This window comes from Oncorhynchus mykiss, chromosome 11 (assembly GCF_057628025.1).
Source record: "Oncorhynchus mykiss isolate SJ-2025 chromosome 11, ASM5762802v1, whole genome shotgun sequence".
Lineage (NCBI taxonomy): Eukaryota > Metazoa > Chordata > Actinopteri > Salmoniformes > Salmonidae > Oncorhynchus > Oncorhynchus mykiss.
This window is the reverse complement of record NC_143032.1, coordinates 76,404,407-76,420,000: the sequence shown is the minus strand read 5'-3', so window position 1 is coordinate 76,420,000 and position 15,594 is coordinate 76,404,407. Positions and strand designations below refer to the sequence as shown.

General features: G+C 40.3%; 1 protein-coding gene across 4 annotated transcripts in view; it reads left to right on the top strand.

Annotated features, from left to right (window-relative positions):
* Positions 1-15,355, top strand: part of ksr2 (kinase suppressor of ras 2) — a 121,044-nt gene extending 105,689 nt beyond the window's left edge. For 2 of the 4 annotated variants that reach the window (XM_090191142.1, XM_090191144.1), the window contains exons 18-23: positions 975-1,071; positions 1,233-1,366; positions 7,081-7,215; positions 10,563-10,692; positions 11,605-11,738; positions 11,925-15,355. In XM_090191142.1, coding sequence (XP_090047268.1) covers positions 975-1,071; positions 1,233-1,366; positions 7,081-7,215; positions 10,563-10,692; positions 11,605-11,738; positions 11,925-11,934 — 640 coding nt within the window. In that variant the 3' untranslated portion in view covers positions 11,935-15,355. Of the gene's footprint in view, positions 1-974; positions 1,072-1,232; positions 1,367-7,080; positions 7,216-10,562; positions 10,693-11,604; positions 11,752-11,924 lie in introns of those variants that run through there. The other 2 variants (XM_036936322.2, XM_090191143.1) reach the window with 1 other exon arrangement.
* The last annotated feature ends 239 nt before the right edge of the window (positions 15,356-15,594 follow it).

The window sequence follows — 15,594 nt, the reverse complement described above, 5'->3', positions numbered from 1 at the left end:
ACTACTCTATTCTACTCTATTCTACTCTACTCTACTATATTCTACTCTACACTACGCTACACTACTCTACACTACTCTATTCTACTCTACTCTACTATATTCTACTCTAAACTACTCTACTATGTTCTACACTACTCTACTCTATTCTACTCTATTCTACTCTACTCTACTATATTCTACTCTACACTACTCTACTCTACTATATTATACTCTACACTACTCTACACTACTCTACACTACTCTACACTACTCTATTCTACTCTACTCTACTATATTCTACACTACACTACCATATTCTACTCTACACTACTCTACACTACTCTATTCTACTCTATTCTACTCTACTCTACTATATTCTACTCTACACTACTCTACACTACTCTACTCTATTCTACTCTATTCTACACTACTCTACACTACTCTACACTACTTGACTCTATTCTACTCTACTCTACTTTACTATATTCTACACTACTCTACTATATTCTACTCTAAACTACTCTACTATGTTTTTCTCTACACTACTCTACACTACTCTATTCTACTCTATTCTACTCTACTCTACTATATTCTACTCTACACTACTCTACACTACTCGACTCTATTCTACTCTACTCTACTTTACTATATTCTACACTACTCTACTATATTCTACTCTAAACTACTCTACTATGTTCTACTCTATTCTACTCTCCTCTACTTTACTCTACTCTATTCTACTATATTCTACTCTACTATATTCTACTCTATTCTACTCTACACTACTCTACTATGTTCTACTCTACACTACTCTACTCTACTATACTATATTCTACTCTACACCACTCAAATCTACTATACACCACATTACACTACTTTACACTACACTACTCTACTTTAATCTATTATTTTCTACTCTACCATACCTTACTCTATTATAATCTACTGTATTCTAATGTATGATGTGTTGTTAAGTTGTAATGTCTCTCTCTCAGCTTGTGTAAGGGAAGGACCCTGTATTCGGTGGTGAGGGATGCCAAAGTCATCCTGGATGTTAACAAGACCAGACAGATCGCCCAGGAGATGGTTAAGGTACTGTAATGTTTTTAAGACTCATTACACATTACCTTAACAACATAATCAATGTGTTGGAGACTGCCTGGATCATTCAACCAATACATTTCTTCTACAACAATATTGGTCACAAAATATGACTCTAGAATCGCAATGATTTATGTTTGTGTTGTTTTCAGGGAATGGGCTATCTTCACGCCAAGGGGATCCTACACAAGGACATGAAGTCCAAGAATGTTTTCTATGACAACGGCAAAGTGGTCATCACCGACTTCGGACTCTTCACCATATCTGGGGTTCTGCAAGCCGGCAGGTTAGTACTTACTGTTGTACTTTACATTCAAGTTCAGTAGAGTGCAGTACAGTACAGTAGATGTGCTGGGATAAGATACATAGATACATCTGTTAAAAAAAGCATAAGTAGGAAAACAAAACGAAACCAAATAGAAAGGAGTGTGTCATTATAACCCCGCCTGCTGTGGTATTTACTTTACTGCAGTGATGATTATACTCTTAGTGGTTCAAACGTCTGTATTATCTAGAAAATTATATGGATCGGTGCTAATCTCTATTTAATTTGTCTCCCTGAGAGTGATTAAAGTCTATCTCTGCTTTCTTCTGCTGCTATGCTGAAATGACTGCTCCCTGAAATGACTGCTCCCTGAAATGACTGCTTCATGAAATGACTGCTTCCTGAAATGACTGCTCCCTGAAATGACTGCTTCATGAAATGACCGATTCCTGAAATGACTGCTCCCTGAAATGACTGCTCCCTGAATTGACTGCTTCATGAAATGACTGCTCCCTGAAATGACTGCTTCCTGAAATGACTGCTCCCTGAAATGACTGCTTCCTGAAATGACTGCTCCCTGAAATGACTGCTCCCTGAAATGACTGCTCCCCGAAATGACTGCTCCATGAAATGACTGCTCCCTGAAATGACTGCTCCCTGAAATGACTGCTCCCCAAAATGACTGCTCCCCGAAATGACTGCTCCCTGAAATGACTGCTTCATGAAATGACTGCTCCCTGAAATGACTGCTTCCTGAAATGACTGCTCCCTGAAATGACTGCTCCCTGAAATGACTGCTCCCTGAAATGACTGCTCCCCGAAATGACTGCTCCCTGAAATGACTGCTTCATGAAATGACTGCTCCCTGAAATGACTGCTTCCTGAAATGACTGCTCCCTGAAATGACTGCTCCCTGAAATGACTGCTCCCCGAAATGACTGCTCCCCGAAATGACTGCTCCCTGAAATGCCAGCAGCCACAAGTTTCACACAGCAAAGCATCTTAATAAATCTTATGTCAATACTTATATATGGAGCAGCTTTACAGGCGTTAGCAACATGTTCAAAGGAAGTGTGTGTGTGTTTTTTTTTCTTTCAAAAAGTACTTTTTCTTAGTCTCTTTAGATTTTGATTGACATATATGGTGAGACGGCACCAACTGCTATAATTGACTGGTGATTAGGTTTGTCATGATGGATGTATTTCCATTTAATTGGCCACATCAATTAAAAATCTCCAGTAGGTATGAGATGTGTTCCTGCTATTGACTGTGAGATGATTACACGTGCTCTGTACTACTAATTATTAGAATCAGCCGGCTTCCCAACGAGAGATATTGCATAGTGTGTTTTCAACAAGTTTGTACAACATAGTTGAAACGTGATGTTGCGTAGGAGTGCATTTCAACACCATGGATGGAAGAGGGTAGGAAAAGTGTATGAGATGAGTCACTGTTTATTTCAAATGAAGATGGATGGTTTTATATTGGCATTCTTAACACTCATTAAAACCTGAAGCCTCTTCTAAATAAATGCTGAAGTGTTACTGTAGACAGATATGCAATCCTGTAACATGATGCAACATGCACCTAGATCTTATACAGCCTTGTCCAGTCTATCGTTAGTTTCCAGTATAGCCAACTGCCATTTAGGTTTGCTCTGGAATCAATACTTTGTATAGTACTATAGTCTTTATACTCAACCTGGTCTCAGAGCATTTCATATTCTTCTGTACGTAAATCTGAGACCCCCCCCATTTAGTATGATATGTTTTACGTTTTTTTATGGCAATTATTGATTTGTGGATGTCCATCACTCATTTTGTGTGATATGCTACGAATTACAATTCAAATGATATGTTACAAATTTGCAAAACATATGATATGTTACAAATTCTAGCTAGGTGACTAGGCAGCTAACGTTAGCTGGCTAGTTAACGTTTGCTAGGCTAGAAGTTGGGGTTAGGGTTAAGTTTAGGTTAAAGGGTTAGGGGAAGGGGAAGGATTAGCTAAAAAGGTTAAGTTTAGGGGAACGGTTAGCTAACAAATTGCTAAAAAGTGGTAAGTAGTTGAAAAGTTGCCAATTAGCTAAAATGCTAAAGTTGTCCGTGATGAGATTCAAACTCACAACCTTTAGGTTGCTAGATGTTTTCATAATACACCAACCCACCCTACTCTTGTTTTTTGACTTACGTAACCATCTGTCTAATGTAACCATACCAAACGTAACATACGGTATCATACTAATTTGAGTGTCCCGGATGTACATTTACCATGTTACGTCTAGTCAATGAGACCAGGCTGGTTGACTAGACAGAAGCAGGAGCAAAACAGAATGTGTGTATGGACACAACATCTAAAGATTCTAACAGATGAAAGAAAATGTGATTCACTCTGATCATTGTGTTAGGATTGTTTTAAGGAACTGTTGTTACTGCAATGCTGAACAGAGAAAACCTGGAAAGGTTTTTCTTTTGTATTTCCTGTTGTGCTATTTGACTTGCAGTGTACAAAAGTCTCTATGAAAATTACTGTGCACCAATGCTCACAATGGCCACACTAAGGCTTACTGTTTGTCAGGTTATCATTTGATGTTTTTGGCATCTCTCTGGACGATGAAGAAAGCCCCCCCAAAATTATTGGGAAAATCATCTAAATATGTTTTTGTTGCGGTTTTTGAGACGTCCCATCCTCCACCTGACTCCTGATTAAACCCTCATAGACGTCTGGTATTGTCGTCAATACCCAGAAGCCTCTATTGCAAAGTTGAACATCTAAATTCGTTTCTGGGAACAAATAGCTAGGTGTGAGATGGTTAATCTAACGTCAGTAGTTGTGACTTGTTTATGTTGTTGTTTATTTTCATTGGCAGGCAAGACAGCTTGCTAATAAACAGGTCTGACGGAATGACAAGACAAACATTTACCTACCGCCCCTCACTCTCAGCAGGAACGTTATGTTGTGGTGGCGGCAGGAGTGTGTGTGTGTGTCATACAAACAGGAGTGTTTCTCATTTTTACCAGGAAATGTTTGACAACCGTTCATGTAGTGTCACCCTGCCAAACACACATGAGGATATGTAGATGTCTGAAATTTCAACAGTACTGGGCCTCTGCTAACTGGCGGTTGAATAATCAGCCTGTTGTTTTCATTGAACTAGGCAAGTCACTTAAGAACAAATTCTTATTTACAATGACTGCCTAGGAACAGTGGGTTAACTGCCTTGTTCAGTGGCAGAACGACAGACCAAACCTTTCGGGTTACTGACTCAGTACTCTAACCACTAGGCTACCTTCCGCCCCTGGTTATCTCTTTTTTTTTGGTAGCAAAACTTTCTCACCTACCAAAGCCAACCCTCTGAATGATGAATTATCATTATCACCAAGAGAAAACAAACAACGCCCTGCATATTTATCTTCATCATTAAATAAGAACTACAGTGGGTAGCTAAATGAAACCATCAGTTTCATGACTCAATGTGTTGTTGTGTGCATCATGATAAAAACTAATGAATGAGTGGGCAGATAGCAGACCCTTTGGATGGATATACCCACAGTAGTGCAATGCAGTGCTGTGTATTATTGCAGCGCTGCCAGTGTCCCTGTCTATTTGACTGAGTCAGTGAGCGCTCAGGATGCATTTTGAAGTAGTTGCGAATGTCAGAAAGGTTGTGGTCGATTTGATTTGATTTATTAGGATCCCCAGTGGTGGCAGCTAGTCTTACTGGGGTTCAACACATAACGGAAAATATAATACTGACAAAAGACTTTACAATTTACATACATGAACATGTAGTGTGTTTGTGTGTGCCTCTATCAGTTCCACGTACATGTCAGTACATACACACAACAAGTAGGTGACATGGGGGAGAGGCGTTGTGTCATGAAGTGTTGCTTCATTTAGTTTTTGAAACCAGGTTTGCTGTTTACTTGCGCTATATGAGATGGAAGAGAGGTCCATGCACTCATGGCTTTGTATAATACTGTACATTTCCTTTCATTTGTTCTAAACCTGGGGACTGTGAAAAAAAACCTAGTGGCATGTCTGGTGGGGTAAATGTGTGTGTCAGTGCTCCGTTTCAGTTTACTATGCAAACAATTTGGAATTTCCAACACATTAATGTTTCTTATTAAAACAAGAAGTGATGCAGTCAGTCTTTCCTCAACTCTTAGCCAAGAGAGACTGGAATGCATAGTATTAATATTAGCCCTCTGTTCTGGGCCAGCTGCAGCTTAACTAGGTCTTTCTTTGCAGCACTTGACCGTATGACTGGACAATAATCACGATAAGATAACACTAGAGCCTGCAGGACTTGTTGTGTGAAGTGTGGTGTCAAAAAAGCAGGCAGGATCACTGGACAGATAGTAGCAGTTCCAGCAACTGATGCCAACCGAGTCGCGGGATCCAAACTCAAAAGGTAGCTAGCTAGTAACCAAACTTTTTCAATTTACTTTCTATCAGGTATCAAGGTAAGACCCAGAGGCAGACCGTGTCGAAGTAACAATGTTTATTACAGCCACAGGGGCAAAGGTACAGGACGGCAGGCAGGGTCAGAGTCAGGGGCAGGCAGAGTGGTCAGGTGGGCACGTACAGGGTCAGGACAGGCAAGGGTCAAAAACCCGGAGGACGAGAAAAGAGAGACTGGGGAAAAAAAGGTGCTGATACAAAAACGCTGGTTGACTTGACAAACAAGACGAACAGAGAACACAGGTATAAATACACAGGGGATCATAGGGAAGATGGGCGACACCTGGAGGGGGGTGGAGACCATCACAAAGACAGGTGAAACAGATCAGGGTGTGACACTTTCAGAACTTTCCAAAACAACAAACCGAGAGAGAGAGAGAGAGAGAGAGAAGAGAGAGAGAGAGAATGAATGAAAGAGAGAGAGAAAAAGAAAGAGAATGAGAGAGAGGGGGAGAGAGAATGGAGAATGAGAGAGAGATAGTAGAATGAGAGTGATAGAGAGATAAGAGAGAGATGGAAGAATGAGAGAGATGGAGAGATAAGAGAGAGAGAGATGGGAGAATGAGAGTGATAGAGAGATAAGAGAGAGATGGAAGAATGAGAGAGATGGAGAGATGAGAGAGAGAGATGGGAGAATGAGAGAGATAAGAGAGATGAGAGATGGGAGAGAAAGAGAGAGTGCGAGAGAGATGGGAAAGATAAAGAGAGAGAGATAAAGAGAGATGGTATGAACATGATGAAGAGAGAGAGATCAGGATTTAGACTTTCTAATGGGGTGTGATGTCATCCAGAAAGATGTCTCAGGGTGCGTTTGGGGTGTGAAGTCATCCAGCAGGATGTCTCAGGGTGCGTTTGGGGTGTGATGTCATCCAGCAGGATGTCTCAGGGTGCGTTTGGGGTGTGATGTCATCCAGCAGGATGTCTCAGGGTGCGTTTGGGGTGTGATGTCATCCAGCAGGATGTCTCATCGTGCGTTTGTGTAGATGGGAAAGAAAAGGACAGATTCACCCGTGACACAAAACAACGCTTTCCAGTTGTTTTAGATGTCTTCGGGTGTGTGAATGAACTACTGGAAGTGTGAATTATGAGTTTCAATTAAACAATAATACTGTATTTACACAAAAGTAGTAGAAATGTATAAACCCATATTGCTTTATCTGTATAGGGATGATATTAATTCATTCTGAACAATTAGAACAAAAAAAAACAACTTTGAATGACCTCACACCGTTCCGCATTCAGACTGTTGTTGACCTGTCTCTATTCTGCAGCCGTAGAGAGGACAAGCTGAGGATCCCCAGTGGATGGTTGTGTCACCTGGCCCCTGAAATAGTCTCTCAGCTCTCCCCGGAAACAGAGGAGGACAAGCTGCCTTTCTCCAAACAGTCAGACGTCTTTGCTTTCGGGTGAGTACCGCTACGTTGCAAATGGTACCCTATTCCATATGTAGTGTGCTACTCTCGACCAGGGCCCATATCTCTCTGGTTAAATGTAGTGCACTATTAGGGAATAGGATGCCATTTGGAATACACTACGTGTCCCTTGCCGCTTCTCTTTTGTTGTGAGGAGTTGTTCAGGAGCCTCTTCACTCTCTGTCTAGTTTTCATTGGATTTTCAAGCCCGATTGTATTGACTTGAATGAAATTGGATAAACTTTATCCCACTAGGGGAAATTGGGTTTGTCACTAGCAAGACAAATACTATAATGCTTATTTTATTTTTTTGTTATCCCTCTGAACCATTTACCATCTCTTTCCATCTTCCGTCTTAGCCATCTTCCTTCTCATCCATCTTCCTTCTCATCCATCTTCCGTCTCAGCCATCTTCCGTCTCAGCCATCTTCCTTCTCATCCATCTTCCTTCTCATCCATCTTCCGTCTCAGCCATCTTCCGTCTCAGCCATCTTCCTTCTCATCCATCTTCCTTCTCATCCATCTTCCTTCTCATCCATCTTCCGTCTCAGCCATCTTCCTTCTCATCCATCTTCCGTCTCAGCCATCTTCCTTCTCATCCATCTTCCGTCTCAGCCATCTTCCTTCTCATCCATCTTCCTTCTCATCCATCTTCCGTCTCAGCCATCTTCCGTCTCAGCCATCTTCCTTCTCATCCATCTTCCTTCTCATCCATCTTCCTTCTCATCCATCTTCCTTCTCATCCATCTTCCTTCTCATCCATCTTCCGTCTCAGCCATCTTCCTTCTCATCCATCTTCCTTCTCATCCATCTTCCGTCTCAGCCATCTTCCTTCTCATCCATCTTCCTTCTCATCCATCTTCCTTCTCAGCCATCTTCCTTCTCATCCATCTTCCTTCTCATCCATCTTCCCTCTCATCCATGTTTGGAATGGTTATAATAAAATGATCATAATAGCTAGAATTGCTATAATAACCGAAAGCCAGGAGTTTTCCAGTCTACCTGACCTAACCAAGAAAAACTCTAGTACCATAGATATAACGCTGACCCTAGTTATAACACTGTCTCTAGTTATAATACTAGTTATAACACTCAACCTAGTTATACCACTGACCCCAGTTATAACACTAGTTATAACGCTGACCCTAGTTAACACTAGTTATAACACTGACTCTAGGTATAACAATAGTTATAACACTCACCCTAGTTATAACACTGACCCCAGTTATAACACTGACCCTAGTTGTAACACTAACCCTAGTTAAAACTAGTTATGACACTGACCCCACTGACACTGACCCCACTGTCTCTAGTTATAATACTAGTTATAACACTCAACCTAGTTATACCACTGACCCTAGTTATTACACTAGTTATAACACTGACCCTAGTTATAACACTAGTTATAACACTGACCCTAGTTATAACAATAGTTATAACACTGACCCTAGTTATAACGCTAACCCTAGTTAACACTAGTTATAACACTGACCCTAGTTATAACACTGACCCTAGTTAACACTAGTTATAACACTGACCCTAGTTATAACACTGACCCTAGATATAACACTAGTTTAACACTGACCCTAGTTATAACACTAGTTATAACACTGACTCTAGTTATAACACAAGTTATAACACTGACCCTAGTTGTAACACTGACCATAGTTAACACTAGTTATAACACTGACCCTAGTTAACACTAGTTATAAAACTGACCCTAGTTATAACACTGACCCTAGTTAACACTAGTTATAACACTGACCCTAGTTAACACTAGTTATAAAACTGACCCTAGTTATAATACTGACCCTAGATATAACACTAGTTTTAACACTGACCCTAGTTATAACACTAGTTATAACACTGACCCTAGAAATAACACTAGTTATAACACTGACTCTAGTTATAACACAAGTTATAACACTGACCCTAGTTATAACACTGACCATAGTTAACACTAGTTATAACACTGACCCTAGTTATAACACTGACCCTAGTTATAACACTGACCATAGTTAACACTAGTTATAACACTGACCCTAGTTATAACACTGACCATAGTTAACACTAGTTATAACACTGACCCTAGTTAACACTAGTTATAACACTGACCCTAGTTATAACACTGACCCCAGTTATAACACTGACCCTAGTTATAACACTAGTTATAACACTGACCCTAGAAATAACACTAGTTATAACACTGACCCTAGTTAACACTAGTGATAACACTGTCTCTAGTTATAACACTAGTTATAACACTGACCCTAATTATAACACTAGTTATAACACTGACCCTAGTTATAACACTGACCCCAGTTATAACACTGACCCTAGTTATAACACTAGTTATAACACTGACCCTAGAAATAACACTAGTTATAACACTGACCCTAGTTATAACACAAGTTTTAACATTCCTTGCCTTCTGTTTTTTATCTTCTGTGATCGTCACAGACCCCTTTGCGTGGGCGGACCCTGCACTGTTGACTCCTAACACAATTGCATTTTCAGATGTCCTCCCATATGGAGGGCCTGTCACTGGATCAGTCTGAGGGGAAGGGACGCAGTGCTCACATACACGCTCACATACACACTGGATGGGCCCCATATGGCACGCTATTCCCTATATAGTGCACTACTTTTAACCAGAGCCCTGTGGGAATAGGGTGTCATTTGGGACGCAGCCGGTGTCCATCTGGCCTGTTGGTGCCTTAGTGTTATCTAGAGGTGACCCCTAGAGCTGTTGTACATATTCAGCAATTCTCCATGTGTTTTTTTTCTCTATCTTGGCCAAATGCTATTTTTATGCATCTCATCCCTGGTTGTTGACATGACAGTGGAGAAAATGGCTGCTCATAATGCAAAGAGAGGATAGTGTGACGATGTTGATGAAGTATGCTGTATTAAATGGACCTAACAGGTTTGATGTAAAGTTAGTTCCTCAGCAGCAACCTTGTGGTCTGTCAAACTCATTGTCGGAGCGTCTATAGCTTTTCAATGTATTCCGGCAAGCACAACAGACATACATCATAGAGATGCAGGTTTAGGTATTAAACCTGGTTTGATACCCCTTGTGTGTGGACGTCTGTTGTTGTATTTTGTCATAATCTCACCGTAATAGGAAAATATTACATACACACATCCAATCTCCCTGAGCAGGTGCTCAATAGGAAAACAAATCAATTAATTGGGAAACGTGACAGTGCACAGTGAAATCTATGCTGCCGTGTCATTGATGGTATCATAATGTTACATTTCTAAACCATGGGATATTTCACACATCTGCCCCCCCCCCCCCCCCAACTGATTCCCCCCTGTGCTGTGTCTATCTGCAGCACTATCTGGTACGAGTTGCATGCACGTGAGTGGCCTTATAAGAACCAGCCAGCAGAAGTTATCATCTGGCAGGCGGGCAGCGGAATGAAACCCAATCTCACACAGATCGGTATGGGCAAAGAGATATCGGTGAGTGTTGCCCATTTACAGCAAACTGTGCCACACCTGCTGACTAGTTTTCATTGAACCTTTATTTAACCAGGCAAGTCAGTTAAGAAAAAATGTCTTATTTACAATGACGGCCTACACCGGACAACGCTGGGCCAATTGTGCGTCGCCCAATGGAACTCCAGGGACTGTAGTGACACCCCTTCATTTATTATTATTATTTTTTAATCCTTTATTTTACTACGCAAGTCAGTTAAGAACAAATTCTTATTTACAATGACAGTCTTGCACTGAGATGCAGTGCCTTAGACCGTTGCGCCACTCGGGAGCAGGTAGAAGTTGCTCACTAGTTGTAGGTGAACATATAAGAAGTCCATGGGTAAAGATACTGTATATTCCTGAGTAGGGTTCTTCATAGTGTTCAGAATGAGCATCCTCATACATATCAATTTACAGGTGTTCAGAATGAGCATCCTCATACATATCAATTTACAGGTGTTCAGAATGAGCATCCTCATACATACCAATTTACATGTGTTCAGAATGACCATCTCATACATATCAATTTACAGGTGTTCAGAATGAGCATCCTCATACATACCAATTTACATGTGTTCAGAATGACCATCTCATACATATCAATTTACAGGTGTTCAGAATGAGCATCCTCATACATGGAATGAGACTAAATCCTGTACACCTGTCTGGGATGTTTTTAGTTGTTTTTTTATCCTGTCCTCAATTGGCTGTTTGTTATTTGTGTTTTCTGAACCACTTCACAAAATAATATCTCTCACAGGGAAAAATACTGTTATTTGAATCCGGTGGCATTCGTCCATTTGTCCAGTTCTCCACGCAGGTCTCTTTCTCTCCTGTTTGTCCTGTGTGTGCCTGGCTCTCTAAACGGGGTCTGTTCTGGATCTCCCTCCCTAGGACATCCTGCTCTTCTGCTGGGCGTTTGAGCAAGAGGAGAGGCCCAGTTTCTCCAAGCTGGTGGATCTGCTGGAAAAGTTGCCAAAACGGAACCGCCGCCTTTCCCACCCAGGGCACTTCTGGAAGTCAGCTGAGTATGTCAAATGAGACTAAAAAACAACAAAGTAAACTTGCCTAGACTATGTATCCTCATGGTGTGTGTGTGTGTGTGTGTGTGTGTGTGTGTGTGTGTGTGTGTGTGTGTGTGTGTGTGTGTGTGTGTGTGTGTGTGTGTGCGTGTGCGTGCGTTTGTGTGTGCGTGCGTGCGTGTGTGTGTGTAGGTGCAGTTGACCGTGACCCTCTGAGCCTAGACTTCTCAACGTCCTCTGAACTCATATTTTGGGTTTATTGTTTAATCACATGGAAGATGTGTTATATTTCATTACTCAAATGACCTGTTCAGTTTGTTGGTTAGTTTCTTTATTCTGGAATGTATTTTTCTCAATGTCACTTGTTTTAATGAGAGTTTTTTTTGTGTCATGTCTCACTTCATTGTGTACGGAAAATGCATCAGAATGAACTAGTTTTTAGAATGAATGTAATTATGTAATGAATTGTGAAATGTACATTTTTAAGTAATTGTTTTGCCATTTCCTGTCTGTCAACTGTTTTTGTCATTTGTCAGTGTACCTCATGGTCTCTTGTGTTTGTGTTCTCCACATGTTAGTCTCAAAGCTGTATTTTAAAGTCATTATTCACTATTGAATGTGAAGACTCCACTGGTAGGAAACTGTGCTTTGATTATTGCCTGTGAACACTGTTGAGGATGCATCCTATTCCCTACACGGACCTGTCAAAAACGTCAAAGGTAGTGCACTAGATGGGAAATAGGGTGCGAGATGTTTGAACAACAGCCTTTTTTCTCAGCTCTGGGTCATTCAGTAGAAGACCTAGACTGACTGACTAGAAATCTCTCACACTAATGTGAAAACGCTGACACTTCAAATGTATCTCATTACTTAGTAGAAATGTGCATCAACACCTTGGACAAATGCTGTCACTGAGAAGTAGGTGTATAGTGGTTACTTTGGTGTTTTAACGCAGAAAAGGAAAAAAACAAACAAAAAAGACATAGCTAGCTAAGGTCACTACCTACGTACGTTAATGATGACACAATCGATTCACTTCAGGAATTTGTCAGCCCTATAATTGATAAAGCACTTTCTGAACAGACACCATAACAGACACCATCTAGTAACATGACTCTGTCCATGACCTGGCCTTTTCTATCATATATTTCACAGCGATATTTGAAATCTAAGCAAGCTAGAGTGCAGTCAGATTGTGTCTCAGTAAGAACTGTAAAGCTACTGCCATGGGCTCTGTACAGCCATGGCTTAGATCCAGACAATCCAATCCTGTATAAAGCCCTTTCTACAACACTATATTATACAGTAAAATATGTTGGAAATGCATACAAAAAAATTGCTGCTGTTTTTTTGGAGTACATCTGTCTATTTTGGAATTACTGGAAATCAGATATTGTACGTGGGTCATTTATATTTGTACTGTTTACAACTTTTAAGTGCATGATATGGACTACAAAGGATCTGTTCTCGTTATTACGATACAAAGTTGACTCTTTCAGCTCTGCAGTAAGTATATGATCCCTGGGGTATTTTCTGATGGAACTGTTGTCAGCGTAGGATCACCAACCAATACAACAGTTAGTGAGACGATACAGCCTGCTTTGTAAAAAAAAGGAAATGTTCAAAAGCGATGTTTAAGAGAATGATTGTAATATTATATTTGCACAGTATAATCGTGAAGAGAAATAACTAATTGTGCTGGGAAAAAAAACAAATCAACAGAAAAACCAATCAACATTTAGTGAAAAATGTACAGTGGCTAGTGAAAGTATTCACCCCCTTGGCATTATCCCTATTTTGTTGCCTTATAACCTGGAATTCAAATGGATTTCTGGGGGGTTTGTATCATTTGATGTACACAACATGCCTAGCACTTTGAAGATGCAAAATATTTTTTCTTGTGAAACAAACAAGAAATTAGACAAAAAAAAATCTGAAAACTTGAGTGTGCATAACTGTTCAACCCCGCCAAAGTCAATACTTTTTAGAGCCACCTTTTGCAGCAATTACAGCTGCAAGTCTCTTGGGGTATGTCTCCATAAGCTTGGCACATCTAGCCACTGGGATTTTTGCTCATTTTTCAAGGCAAACCTGCTCCAGCTCCTTCAAGTTGGATGGGTTCCATTGGTGTACAGCAATCTTTAAGTTATAGCACAGATTCTCAATTGGATTGAGGTCTGGGAATGGCCTAGTCAAAGCCAATACATTTAAATGTTTCCCCTTAAACCACTCGAGTGTTGCTTTAGCAGTATGCTTAGGGTCATTGTCCTGCTGGAAGACGAACCTCCGTCCCAGTCTCAAATCTCTGGAAGACTGAAAAAGGTTTTCCTCAAGAATTTCCCTGTATTTAGCACAATCCATAATTTCTTCTATTCTGACCGGTTTACCTGTCCCTGCCGATGAAAAACCTCTCCACAGCATGATTCTGCCACCGCCATGCTTCACTGTGGGGATGGTGTTCTCGGGGTGATGTGAGGTGTTGGGTTTGCACCAGACATAGCGTTTTCCTTGATGGCCAAAAAGCTCAATTTTAGTCTCATCTGACCAGAGTACCTTCTTCCATATGTTTGGGGAGTCTCCCACATGCCTTTTGGCGAACACAAAACGTGTTTGCTTATTTTTTTCTTTAAGCAATGGCTTTTTTCTGGCCACTCTGATTAATGCCCTCATTGCCTGGTCCGTGAGTTTTGTTGGGCGGCCCTCTCTTGGCAGGTTTGTTGTGGTGCCATATTCTTTCCAATTTTTAATGATGGATTTAATGGTGCTCCGTGGTATGTTCAAAGTCTCTGATATTTTTTTATAACTCAACCCTGATCTATAGTTCTCCACAACTTTGTCCCTGACCTGTTTGGAGAGCTCATTGGTCTTCATGGTGCCACTTGCTTGTTGGTGCCCCTTGCTTAGTAGTGTTGCAGACTCTGGGGCCTTTCAGAACAAGTGTATATATACTGAGATCATGTGACACTTAGATTGCACACAGATGGACTTTATTTAACTAATTATGTGACTAATAAGGTAATTGGTTGCTCCAGATCTTATTTAGGGGCTTCACAGTAAAGGGGGTGAATACATATGCACGCACCACTTTTCAGTTTTGATTTTTGATTTCTTTTTTGAAACAAGTAATTTTTTTCATTTCACTCCACCAATTTGGACTATTTTGTGTATGTCCATTACATGAAATCAGAATAAAAATCCATTTAAATTACAGGTTGTAATGCAACAAAATAGGAAAACACCTAGGGGGATGAATACTTTTGCAAGGCACTGTAGACCTCGTTTTATCGTCAGTTGCCGTAAATCAATATTCCATGTGAACTCACTACAGCAGTTTTGGTGTACAGGATTTATTACTTTATGAATGTATGTATTGTGTTGTTGTGGTTTTGTCGTATATTTTTGTTCATTCAGATTTATTTTTCTCCATATACCTTCCTATATTACGTAAGCGTTGATGTTTATTTTCTGATTCAAGCCTTGTATTGTAGAGTATAGCTCCAAAAGCTTGTATTTATCAATGCCTTGTGGTCCATGGCTCAGTGACTGGTAGATTCATCAGAAGCTCTTTATTTGCACTCATCTTCTACGAAAAAGTATGCCAATAAAAATGTTTTCATTTTGAATGTTTTTTGTTAGTTTTTACTCATCTTTTATCTTACCCTCTTCTCTTTTATACATTTTGCACTTGTTACTTTGAAAATGTTTTACACACCCTTGCACATAACTTTATTGAAGAGCAACTTCCCCTAAAAACAAACATATATTTTAGAAAACAACCTATATGGCATCGATATGAGCCAGAAAAATGTATTCTACTGTCAAAATTGACTACTAAAGTGTAACAAAGTTTTGTGAGACTTGT